This window comes from Python bivittatus, unplaced genomic scaffold (genome assembly GCF_059951505.1).
Source record: "Python bivittatus isolate LINGU-HERP-01145 unplaced genomic scaffold, Pbiv_v1 ctg000200_np1212, whole genome shotgun sequence".
NCBI lineage: Eukaryota > Metazoa > Chordata > Lepidosauria > Squamata > Pythonidae > Python > Python bivittatus.
The window spans coordinates 14,180,495-14,194,364 of NW_028277040.1; the positions used below are offsets into that span (position 1 = coordinate 14,180,495).

At 35.2% G+C, this 13,870-nt stretch overlaps 1 protein-coding gene across 4 annotated transcripts in view; it reads right to left on the reverse strand.

The window, feature by feature from the left end:
• Positions 1-740: 740 nt before the first annotated feature.
• GULP1 (GULP PTB domain containing engulfment adaptor 1) overlaps positions 741-13,870 on the reverse strand; it is a 186,913-nt gene continuing 173,783 nt past the window's right edge. For 3 of the 4 annotated variants that reach the window (XM_088135725.1, XM_088135724.1, XM_088135726.1), the window contains 4 exons: positions 12,642-12,863; positions 7,821-7,959; positions 7,385-7,479; positions 741-3,652 (listed from right to left, as the gene is read on the reverse strand). In XM_088135725.1, the coding sequence (XP_087991851.1) occupies positions 3,581-3,652; positions 7,385-7,479; positions 7,821-7,959; positions 12,642-12,863 (528 nt within the window). In that variant the 3' untranslated portion in view covers positions 741-3,580. The remainder of the gene's footprint in view (positions 3,653-7,384; positions 7,480-7,820; positions 7,960-12,641; positions 12,864-13,870) is intronic. The other variant, XM_088135728.1, reaches the window with a different exon arrangement.

Sequence of the window (13,870 nt, forward strand, 5' to 3'; positions counted from 1 at the left end):
TGTCTCCTTGTGGAAGCCAAATAAACCATTGGATTTATTCTCCTCCAGTATGCAGCTGAAAAAGATACTTAGTGCCTTGTGCATATCTAATGTATGCCAAATTCATTCTTGGGTTTGGACATAAATTTGGAAGTATAACCTCTTACACTGGATGAAATTTTGAACTAAACTTGGGCATAAAACAAGAACTCAGCCTTAGTACCACCTTGTCTTGGTGGAGTAGGTCCTTTCTCCCCTTCCTGGCTGAGGTTAGTTAGGGCCATCAGGAAGGCTGTTTTCCAGGGGAAGGTGCTGATGGTCTCTACTGCTGAGTTTGAAAAGCACCAGTCAGGAGAAGCTTCTGCCCAACTTCCAAATGCAAAGTTGTAGCCATTCTGAGCTTTGGTGTGGAATTGTACGCAGGCTAAAGATGTCTGGGCATTATGGCGCCTTCTTCATGTCTTCTAGGGCACAAAAACCATCTTGACATTGTTCTTTCCACATGAATGGCAGAATCAGTTGTACATATTAGAATGTAGGAGTGAACATCTCCAGTCTTTTTTACATTCCAGAGTAATTGAGTCAAAATAAAGAAAAATACCCTTTTTGCAGTAAGAGGAACTAATAATCTGAAATATGCTAGATGAAATAAATTATTTAAATAGATTAAACAAATTATTCCAATTATGAAAAAATATACTTTGCCCCCCCCCCCCCCACTGCTGAGTATTTATATTAAATAAAGATTCCATTCAATGAGGCAAGTTTAGTTAAACCATTTATTGGAAGCAAAATAAAACAGACAGTTGGGATTATATAGAAATACAAATTTCAACCAAAGCACTAAACTGTTTTCATTAAAAACGTAATTTCTTGCTGTATTAATTTAGATGTTCGTGGACTGATTTCGATCAGTTAGATTACATTTAGCAATCTGCAAACCAATTTCCATAAAAATCAGTAAAACAAGATTTCTTAAAATGTGCAAATATTTTCTGAATGTTTTCCTACCATCCATTGTAAATGGCCCCTAAATATATGCTTATTACGTAAAGCTTTCTTTATGATAAAAATACAAATTCTATTTGTTTAAAAAAGCCATTAATATGGCTACTAAACATCCTCGTTGTACAAACTGCAAAATACTATTTGGTGAACAAAATTATAGACGTCTCTCTATGATACAGAGCCTATTCTATGCACCATTGATCTCATATATATCTATATTGACAGGCACACAGGCCAAGATCCAGAGAGTCATTTATGGTAGTTTGCAGTGGCAGCTATTTATTCTTATTCCCCACTGGTCTCTGTCCTCTCACCCCACGCACCATCCCAAGATGCTCATGAAACAATGGAGCCTTCTGGAATGGCATTCAATGTGATGGGAGGATCTGTAGCCAGAAGGGAAGTGGGGAATCATATTCTTTTCCACATGTGTGCCGAAGCACTCTACAAACGTATACTATTCTCTCTGGATTCAGAGCATAGATATAGATATACATGCAAATACTAAAGAAGAACCAAATAATAAAGGAAGACTTAACACAAATCAGAGTATAGTAAAGACGCAGTAAGGCTATACAGCTAAGCAGCTGTCTGATTTTAAGCATGTAAAGAATTCCAGGTTGTCTAGGCATCTGCTTAAGTATCTTGTGAGACTGGAACAAAGCTTCAAAAGGTAATACCATTGCATAAATGTTTTCTTTTTGTGTTGTGTATATGTATGTAAACGTTACAATATAACATCAAAAACTATTATTTTGCAAACCAAGTACCAGAACATTAGGGTTTTTCCCCCTTAAAAATAAAGTGAGCAAAATAATTTCTTATCTTTCTTTCCCATTTCTCCTGAGCACTTCTCTTTCTCTTCCTTTATTTAATAAAAGAAATTTTCTTTTATTAAAAAAAAAATAAACATTTCCCCCCTTCTTCTTTACAGTGAAAGGCTCCTTACAGGAGAGAAAAACTTTCCCAGAAAGGTAATTTTTTTGTACATATTGAACAAGCTTTGGGTAAAAATGGAAAAAAATGAACAAGCAACTTAATTTATGAATACAAAGAAATGCACAACCAAAATTTCATTTATTGCTATGCAGAGACAAAGTAGTAGATTTGCTCAGTAATTCGCTTCCTTGCAGAAGTTACAAATGATCTGTCTTCATCAAGAACTTACCTTAAATTCTTTTATCTCTCTTTCTTGTCATGTTATTCATTTGTAAGTTTTGCACTGGGAAGCAAATTGGGATTGTTTATCCAATGGTCCCCCTTATTTTCCAAGTAGTTTGCACAGAATTATCAGGGGATCACCCAGACTGCTGAAAGGGCCAAAGCTCCAAATTTCAAACAATACAATTACATCAATGGCCTCAGATCAATTTCCAGGCAGTTAACATCCTAAAAAGAGACTGTCTAAATGTTTAGAAGGTGTGATTTCAAAAATATATATGGTTTTAGTTTCTGAAAGTCATCATTATTGTAACTGAATCTTTGCAGTTAGAGTGAGATGTTGCCATTTACGCAGCAGTTTAACATGCACCACAAGCAGTGCCCTAAGCATGCACATTCACTGAACTCAATAGGATTTTCAAATACCTATGTTGAGAAATACCATATTGGACCCCAATTCCAAAAATACTGTGGAGCATTGGGCATGTTTCTATGTACACATGGCGGTGTGTGTTCAAAATAGCTAGTTATTTATTATATGATTGCTACTGAAAACTGCAGTTCTTGTGTATAAATTTCCAAGTACCCTCTGGAATGTGAAAAAAATCTAATCAAAGTTTTATAAGTCTTTAGGGACTGCTTTTTAAATTACAAAATAATAGAAAATAATTGGCATATTAATATTTGGTATAGTTACTGATTAAATATTGCAGTTGTAAAAATATTAATCTAGATAATAGTCATTTCATTTAGTAGATGCATCTTAAATACAGTGCATCTGAAGAGCATAGAAGTCATCTTTAACATATACTTCTAAGTCAGAAATGCTGTGCACTCCCAAAATTAACATGAATTGGTGGGCACTGCAGTTCATTAGAAACCTAGCTTGATTTGTGGCCCTTAACAACAATTTATTAGGATGCTATGCTATATAAGTGCAGAATACACTATGGTTTTCAGTCTCACTGTAATTGTTTACAGAAGTGTGTAAATATTCACTTATTTGTCTAGAATTAAGAAACCAGTTTTGGGGATTTTATTTTAAACATTGTTCTTTTCAATCATAGTTCCAAAGGCTTGTTTGCTATCAGAAAGTGGTATGCAAGAAAGTTTAAAAAGACTTCTCACAGGTTATGATGGATTGCCATGCTGTGCAAGTGAGTTGCCAAAAGATATCAAGAATGACTTGCAAAATATGGAAGACAAAAAACAAACAGCAGTGTGATTTCATTTTAGCTTTCTATACATGAGTAAAATTTCATTTTACAGCAATAATACTGCAACTTATCTGGAGTTTTAAAGAAGCAAATCTCACAGAAGATAACATGTTGAAAAACATTTTTGGCACATCAATAATATTTGTAATACATTTTAAATTTTTGTAAAAAGAAATAAAGAAAGATAATATATTTTTAAATGTCTATTCCTGGCATCAGCACTTGCTGTCTAGAGGATCAAGGCAAAACACTGTGCCTTCCAGAGTCAGTCCCATTTTGAACCCCTCCTGAAACAGAGTAAGAACAAAGAATAAAATAAGATGCTGTATCTCAATCTTAAAAAAGTATAATCTCATGCAATTTCTGACCTGAAAACATTTGCACCACTCTGACCTACAGTATGTATACCTTTCTTCTGGATGTTGGGTAGATGATTACCTATTGCCCATACTTTACACAATGCATTTGGAGAGAAAGAAGTGTCCCTCCAGATACACGTAGACTTCATGACTGTCACACATACCAAACTAGATTGGTCTAAAGCTTTTAAGAAATTGGGACCCACGTGTATAACAGACCACTTGTCCATTATATTGCATCAAGATACATAGATCTTCAACTACAGGGCGGAGACTTTATATGATCTGCTATAGTAGCTGAGAGTCTTCTTTATTTTGCTCTTTGTTACTAATCATATTCTAATGCATTCTCCAGTCTGGGATGGGTTGGATGACAACTCTCCAAATGTCTACCCAACGTGGTTAATGACTAATATAGCGCGAATGATGAACCATCTATCTCGCTATGCATTTTTCCATCCCTATTAGTCCATGCTAAGAGGCAGAGGCACATGGGTAATGTCACATCACTTGCAGTGTGTAATGAACACTACCTACAATAAAAGGAAAAGTCCTCTTGGATTAACTGATTGGGTCCTAAGCTATGTATCTATCCAAATTCTGGACAAGGATATGTTGAAAAATTTAGTATATTTTACAGGCATCTATTGACATAAGAGACAAAAAAATGTCCCAAATCATGTTATATATGTGGGCATATGACACACAAAGTACAAAACTTCAAAGGGATGCTTTTGAATGAAGCAAGTTTTCAAAGCTGCATTGCTTCATTTTGGCCCTTTCACGTTGATGAGTTGAAGTGCTGTCTACCCATCTCTTAGTCAGCAGAATATTATACTTGCATGAAATCTGTCCCCATTGCCAGTTCCTATCCTGCCTCTTTGCTAATTCACTGTACTCATCTGACATCTTGGGTATACCCCCATTTTACAATTATTAGTTGAGCTATGCATTCTTTGAAATTACTTGGAAGAAGTGCTTGCAGGAGCAAAACACCTCTCCATTGTTAATTAATCTGCTCCTCTTTTTTCAGACTTCCATATTAACCTGAAGATAAGGCACATCTATTTTAACAATGGACTCTGGCCAGTGTACAAAACTAGAAAAAAAATCCAACCATAAAAACAGCAAAAAACATTAAACCAAACTGACAGCCCAGACTGAAATAATCTTACGGACAACAAAAATCAAACAAGACAGGGGCCCTAGAGAAACAATAATCCATCAACCCCAGGCCTGGGACCAAAGGCAGGTTTTCAGAGCCTCCTGGAATCTTAGGAGAGGGGGCACCATCGTTATCTCTGGAGGGATGCTGTTCCAGAGGGTGGGGGCTGAGACAGAGAAGGCCCGCTTCCTCGGTCCCACAGGGTGGCAATGTTTAATAGAGGAGACCTGGAATGCACCCACTCTGCTGGAACATACTGGGGGCAGGCAGAAACAACTGGAGAGAAACCTTTCCTCAGATACCCAGGCCCTCTGCCCTAATATGCCAAAGTATCCTGCAGTAGAATTAGCCAAGCAGTTTCTTGCAAGGTAATTTTCAAGATAAGAAGTGATTCAGTGAAGATGCTCCAGGAACAATTCATTTATGTCAATTTTTTTTTCTTTTAATATTCATGAAGGAGAAAGGCATCACGGAGAGGCCTTATTTTAAAAGGCTGCCCTGTTTTTTTACAACTGAATTACTACCCAGGGCTGAAGAGTGCAGAAGTATTCTTTTCATGAGGGAAGGGGGAGAGCAAAGAATATATCCTTTGACTTAATCCTACAAAGTTATATACTTATATTTGGATATCAGCATATATATTACAGTATATTTCCCAGAAAAGATACTATATGTCTTCTAAAAAGTGATACTGTATTGGGAAGTAAAAACTTACATTACAGCTGAAATTTACATATACAGTGGTTCTTTACACAGGTAAATTTCATATAAATTTTCAAGTTAGGTCTCAAGAAGCTAATTATTTATTCAATCAAGGAAAAGTTAATATTGTAAAAAGAAAGCGAGCAAGACATTTCCCAATTTTACTTTCAGTGATTAATGAGAGAACCCAAAATATATTTATTTATTTCATATATATATATATATACACGCGCACGCACATACAGTGTGCGTGCGTGTGTGTGTGTGTGTATAATATATGAAACATTTAATGGAATTCAGGTAAGAACTTAGATACCAACTCATATATTAGAGATGTCATCATTATAACATAATGTATTACATGATGTAACTTAGTAGAAATGAATTGAAATGTATGGAAAAAATAATATACCAACCATCGCTGACGCTGCATACCCATGAAAGCACAAAGAAGAAATATTAGAATTATTGCTAGTAATATCAATAAAACATACATATGTATAATATACATTTAACAGATAATTAAATTTAGTACTAGAAAATATGTAAGGAATATGTTATTGTGTTTTTATTATATTCCTTCTATCATAAAAGCGCTATAAAATATAGGTAGGTAAAACATATAGATAGGATTTCTTTTTCTAAGTTTTTTTTGCCTTAAATCTACGACATTTTCCTCAGCATTCAAACCTGATATTTACACAATAGTTTCATCACATATATCCAAATATTTTGTTTAATAACCTCTTCTGAATTTATATCCTATCAAAAAATTGCACAGAGTAGTTTATTCTGTAAACATACATTAGAGGGATTAAAATCGACATCTACGTTTCTGTTACATTATTGCCCACAGGTTTCGCCCTAGCAGCCAGTGATTTTCTTCACTTCATTTGCTTGGGAACAACAGTGAAGGATAGTAACACAGTGGAATGCATGAGTAATCAGAAAATAAAGAAATGCCATTCTTGTGAAAAGAGATGGGCAAGGGGCCTTGTCAGAACAAGTAACTTGCAGGGACCTTCAATACTGTAACTATTTAGGACCAGAATAAATGGAATAAGGGTCAAAATAAAATGGGTGTGGTAAACTGAAAAATCCAGCTGATTACCTTAATTTCTCTTGTATGTGAATGGGTGGGTTAAGAAAACCCATTTGGGGTTAAACCTGGCATAGAACCAAGCAAGATGGATGATGACAACCTGCCACAGTGGGGGTAAGGAAAGTCAGAAAAGGACAATTTACCTATTTTCTGCATGGTCGCAATCAAATCTGGCAAGGGACTCAGGAACCTTACTATTTTGGATGATATGAGTTTGAAAGATCCCTCATAGAAGAGGTGCAGTTATATGGAAGAGAAAACTTGTCTGTTGTTAGAAAATGATGCATTTTATGGTGAGTGCATTCTTCCTTGATGACCTTACAAGAATTACAATCAGTTGTCTTCAAGCCACGCAATTTGTGTCATCTCCATAAAATAAGTTGGTGCTTCTCCACAAGCAAAGTGAATTTAGGCACATTTCCTTAGGAAAGTCTTTTATAAGCTTCTTTGGTTTATAAATAAGAGTGTGCAAAAACTGCAAGTGAGTGCAGAGAAAGTATCTTATAGATATTGAGAAGCTCTCTGGCAATAACTGAAGTAGCTTCCTTCTCTTCTTTTGCAAAGCAACACTTACCGCTGAGCATGAATGACCCACTATAGGATTATATCTCTCTCTTAAAAGCCCAGTATTTCATGGAAACAACTTTTTGTTTTGTTTTGTTTCTTTGCAGTTGTAAACATTTGAAATCACCTGCATCTCATCTAGTTTGGACTGAATGTCTGGAGGGAAATCTCCTGCTCCGCAGCTAAATGGGTCAAAAGGTTCTGCTCCAAAAAGGTCTCTCTCTAGAAAGAATAAAATACAAAGAGTCAGCAGAAGATGACGGCTGGAGCACATATAAACCCACATACTAAGACAACAGATCAAATGCACCTAGCGCTATGTTGTATTCTAAAAGGACAAACTATGGAAGGCTCTATTGAGCCTGTCATTTTAGAGCACTGCATTTCATCCTGGGACTGATTTAATTTTCATTTGCTTGTTTTCCCGATATACATATCCAAGATGCAACATTAGTAAGCTGTTCTAGCAAGCGATTCCCCATTGATTAGCTTGTTGGTTTGGGTAATGACTACACAGCAGGTATACATTTCTTTAGGTTACGTCAAGTCATTCCAGAACTTACTGATCTCTGCAGATCTGCTGGGCACTGGTGGAGGCTGTGTGCCATTGCGAGTAGGTGTTGATGGCTTAGGGGATATGGGAGAAAACGGAACCATATCAAAGATGTCAGTGGAAGGAGATATTGGTGTCACACTGCCTGCCTACAATAAGGAAAATAAATAAGGATAATATTTCATAATATTAAACAAACAGTATTGAATCTGCATGCAGAAAGGATGATCCAACAAAGCCACTGGCTAAACAAAGAATTGAGACCGAAGAAATAGCATTTGTAGCCCAAGGTTTAGGAAACATGCTGAAACCTTTGCACAAACTATTAAAACATTTCACATTTTGAACCTGTCCTAGGTATCCTGAATTAAGTGAATTTTAAAAAAGAGCTGGAAAAAAGAGTATAAACATCTTTTGAATTAAGAAAGAGATGCTCTTTACTGGGACAGCAGATTATAAATCAGGATGAATGGACAAGAGACTGAAATTTAGAGATATCTTCTTTTATTAACTCCATGTTCCATAATAATTGCATTAATATTTTGCCAACCTGATAGAATGATTATTCTAAATGCTGGGAAAGGGTTTTGAAATATTATTATTATTATTATTATTATTATTATTATTATTACTACTACTATTATTATTAAATAATGAAATTTATAGGCTGCCTGACTCCCACCAACCCTGGATGGTTGCTGTAATCTGGAGACTTAGGTATTAATGGAAATGCAAATATGAATCCATTTATGTAGGTTTAATGCTCCAAAGATCCCATTACTAGATAAAACCTAAGGGCATCTTTAGGTTCAGCTAAATAACATTTTTCTGCAATATCCTTCTCTCTGATTAAGATTAATAATTTCATTTGGCATTTATTTTCACCCTTACTCTCAAAAACAGTATATTCAGTAATGATGAACCCAAAGCAAGAGAGAAATGTAACAGAGAACTGAAGAACTAAGAAACCAAACAGCAGAACGTCCAAATTGTTTTAAAATGCTTTGCAAAGCAATCTCATATTCAGTCATGGATTTCGTAATAGAAGATGACTTATAGGACCGATATTGAATTCCTGTATAATAATGCAACACATAAAATGCATGCAACTTTCCAGTTACCATTTGGGGATGTTGATATATTATAGTTTGATTGGTATTTAAGTGTATTAAGGATTTCTTTGTTGGGTGGGTCCCACATATGTTAATACAGAGCTCTGGATTTCATCCAGTGGTGTTCCTTGGGTGTGTAAGGAGTCCTTCCATTTCTGGAAAAATTGTGATTATAATGGAGGCTGTCTCTGGTGAAAGACTTTGGATTGATGGATTTAATCCCTCTTCTTGCCTTTGAACTCCTGTGTCACCTTTCATGTTGTTCAGATGATCAATTAATTATTTTGGGAGGGAGGAACAGGGAGAAAATCACATTTCCCTTACTGGATGGGAGGACCTTTTACTGATAGAAAGACATCTTTGCATATAGCTTCCAGTATTTTATGCCACTTAAAAAGGCTGGTTAAATCCACCATGGAGAATATTCTACAGCCCTTAGTAGCAATGTGTTTCTGGAATAATATTTTTGTGCTAGCATAAACGTAACATTCCACCTTTTCCTACCACCATCACAGATAACTGATGGTTAGTCACAGACAGCAATAGGAACTTGGCTTTTCTACAAGTCATGGAAAGATCTGCACACGGTAAGAAGAGGAACAAACAAAGCTTCTCAACATCTTTGTGAAATATTAGAAGGAAACACAAATGTTTTCTAGTATATTTAGATTTGCATAACTATTTCCTTAAACATCACTGTCTTATTCATACATAAGATCTTTAGCTAGTTTTGGTTGCCATTTAGAAATGCAGTTTCAGATCATTAATATTTTGATTGTGAAGAGGCATTTTCCCCAAAAATTTGTATCCCCAGCACTCGCTAATACAGAGTGGAGTCATTTGGTGTGGCATCTGTAATGTAGGTGTCCAAAGATTATGGACGCTTAGGCAAAAGTGTCTCTGATATCACTGGTTACAAGCATATACTCCATATTCCTCCACTTTGTTGTGCCCTAAAACTGGCACTGAACTTGTAGGGCATAGGGATACCCTGTAGGTTTCAAACATGGTTTGAAGGCATTTACTGGATTGGCTACTGAGGTACAACTTTCAAGAACTTTTCTTGACTTGTCCTTATTTGGTTTCAGCAATCATCAGTTTTTCTGTTGCCTGAATATGGTTTGATATTATTAACACAAATCTACATCCACCTATGTAGCAAAACTAACTCTCTTTTCACTGGGTACAATGATTAAGCAACTGCCTTCCATGCCCACTTGAATCTTGTGAAAAGATTCAGATTCATTAGGGGGCATACTAGTTAACATTTACAATGGAGATTGTAAACATTATATATTTTACAAGATATGTTTCATTTTTTTAGTATCTTTAAACCCATTAGAGAAACTGAGTAACTCTTGGTAGGCAATCTAGCAAAGCTAGCAAGGAAAACTGATTTGCTTTCTACAGAATAGATAACCCTTGTCTGCTAGCTCTGCACAAAACAAGCCATCATAGAATAGAGTAAGCACAACTCTATTGTGTGTGTATTTGTGTGCACAAGTACCTCAATACCTGTACACATGCACAAACTGTTCCAAATAAGAAATTTGCTACATTTTCCTCAAAACCAATGTTAGGTTGATGAAAGCTATACGCATGACCTAATCTATTACTTTTCAATGTCTTCTTTCCTCCAGAAAAGCAACTTTCTGAAAGATGCCGCAGTCTCATCCAAATTAATCTTCATATCTCTTGGGGCTGATAACATTTTAAATAAGCTTCTCCTAATTCACTTATATTTTCTGGATACATATCCAATATATGAAATTTCAGTCAGATCTTTTAAACCAGGTGTAAACCTTAGCATTATATTATCAAAAGCAGCAACAGTAATTAGCTTAAATTAGTTTTACTTGCCATTTTATTTATGTTAAAAAGGACAATCTAAACTGTATTTAAACAGGCAGAGCCCTTGGTTATGAATTGCTGTTTTATCCTACTGTTAGATATAACAAATACACAGAAAATTATAAAGAAATGAAATCTTTCCTACTGAAAATCAGCAGAATTTAAATGTACCTAAGACTGCCTGAATTCCTTTTAACAGCCATGATCCAGAATGAAGGTGCATTTTAGATTTTTTCTCCAGCAGATCACACTTGCCTGTAACACCCTGGCTGGTTTCAATTTCAGTTAAAGTTAAGTTAAACTGAAATTGCACTGGAATTTAAATAAATCATGACCAAAAATGTAATCCTAATCCTTTAGTCTTACAGTTAGAAGGAGCTAAGATTTAGTCGAGATGTCTTATATTATTCTCTGCCCTTGAAGAAAAAGTCCACCTTAGTGGACTTCTTCAGTAGATGTTTCAAGGGTGAGTTGGAATCAGTTTTGTAGCCATTGGATCCAAAGCTACTCCAGTCTGCTGGTCTAGGCTTCTTACCTATAATATCCTAGATCTGGTATTGGAAAATTTAAACAAAGATCTTGTTTGTTCAAAGAATTTATTTTCAAAACATTTCTAGGCATACACTTGGGAAACACCTTCGATACTGGCTATTGTAATTTGTTTCAAAGAGATCTCTCTGATATTTGAACTAATATCAAGATATGCTAAGAGAAATACAACATTATGATTAAAAATCTACACAAAAATGAATAAAATTCACTTTAAGATTTTTACAAAGTGCAAAAACTAATAGTATCAAAATCTCTTAACTTTTTTTATCATTCACATGCTGCAAATAACTATGCATGATTTTTTGTTTCCCTTTAGGTGTTTGTTGCCCTTAGCTATATTTAGTAAAAGGTGAAAGATTTATACTATCTAAGCTATTCTCTTAGCTATATCAATACTAAAATGTAATTTGCCTTTAACCCAGGAAATACGCACTAACCAAATGATGAGAAGCATTTTTGCTGAATAAAATCAGGCATAAAAAGCCACACTGTTTGCCAAGGATAGCCAACTGCTAATTGCAAATGAAAGCTATAGGTTCTCTCAGGCCATTTTTACAATTAATTAAGCATCCTTAGTTAGGAATGGAGCCTATTGTAGCAAAATTCAGGTTAAATACACAAAGATTCGAGTTAATTACACAATACTGCTTATACAGCATTATACAATAATACTGTTTTGGCTTACATATAAATTCGACTTAAGGATAGACTCTGGGAACAGAACTTGTTCTTAAACTGGGGACTACCTATATAAAGGATTCACATCTCTTACTAACTTTCCAGGAAAATATATGCTTATTAAATTGGGTTCTTCAGGGGTTTAGATTGGGTATCCACTCATAGATTGAGTATCTATGGACAGGGCTCATATTGTGTTTTATTTTGTGAAAAATACTGGGGTGGGGGGACATTATATAAACATGTTATTCTCATCCTACATTATCAGTGACAAAGGCCTGAGATTTTAAACACAAACATTTAGAAGTAACTAGCCTTAAGTTCTATGAGCTTTATTTCTACATCTGTGCATTTAGGGTTGAAGTGTAATATTTACATTTACTCCCACAACATAATAAACCAACCCAAATAATATACAGTTGCATAGCCATATGCCATAAACATTTTAAGAACAGAGCATTTTTACAGTATTATTTTAGGTCTAAGATGTAGGATGGTTTGAATACTTAGAATGTTCCTCTTTTCCCTGAGTATATGTAAAGTATCTGGTCTGCCCTTTAACCACTGTGCAAAAGGTAGTGTTTTGATACAATTCAAATACAACAAATAATTTCAGAAAGACTGTACAGAAGGATTACATGAGGTCTTGGGATGCTGTGTTCATGGGCTGGCTTTGGAAGACCATTTTTGGAAGGTGGTGGTGTAAATTGTTGAGAAGACTGTCTGGAGTCAGGAGAACTCATAGGAGTGAGTGTAATGGAAGAAATATCTAAGCAAGGAGAATCCTCACTGTTATACCAGAAAAGGGTAGAAGGTCTTTGAAACAAGTGGTGTTCATAATCAGACTGTATGTGCAGCAGCTGTAAAGGAATCACAGAAAGAGAAAAATATTCTAAGGAGTGAAAGTAGAAAGAAAAGGGAAAGGGGAAAAGTTCACTTTTATAAAAAAACTCATTTTCAACCATATCAGAACAAAAAGTAATCGTCATTTTGTGTGGGGGAGGGCAAATTTCCTTAGCCTACGTACAATAAGTAATGCAGTATTGGTAAAAGCAAGTTTAACGTTTGCTTCTTAAAAAGTCAGAGCAATTAAATGATTTTTTTTTCTAGAGGTGCTTGTGTTGATAAAAATAACTCTATGTATGAAATAAGCTTGCAAATTCCCATGCCAGCATTTTTAATACACATTATAGATAAACATGGTTGTGTGTTTAAAGCACAGCTCAGTATTTCGAATATTTAGCACAAGCATTTCTCTTTCACACATACACACAAAAATAGCTTCTTACAAGAGTCAGATGTAAAAAGTTGTCTTGGTTCAGACAGACAAACAGACAGACAGACGATAGATATAAAAACTACACATTTGGAGATGTGTTAGTATGCATGAAAATATTTCAATATATTTTAATGTGGAATGGCATTTGTTCTGAATAGATGGTTACATATAATAGTAAGAATCAATACAGGAACATGTATCTGATAGGAGCAGAGAAGTTCATGGCAATGGATAAATAGCTTTGGCTTACATTAATGGTTCACAACTTGAACCATCTTGTAGTAAAAGCTGATCTCAGATAGATAGTAGACATTCTATCATCTTCCCTTTGATGGGGAAGAGTTGAGGCTGGTGGAGTTGCAACTAGTGGTTGACAGACTAGAGAGGGCCATTATATAAACATATAATAATTGCTCAGTGCAAAGACTTCAAAGAGCCTTTATCCATTTATTCAAAATGGCTTTTTTATTCAAAAGGATAGTCTTGAGTTTAAATATCTGAGAATATATATAGCCCTACCATCTTTGTGCTGCAGTGGGCAATCAACTCTTGTGTAGATGCTAATAAATTCTAATAAAGATTCTACTC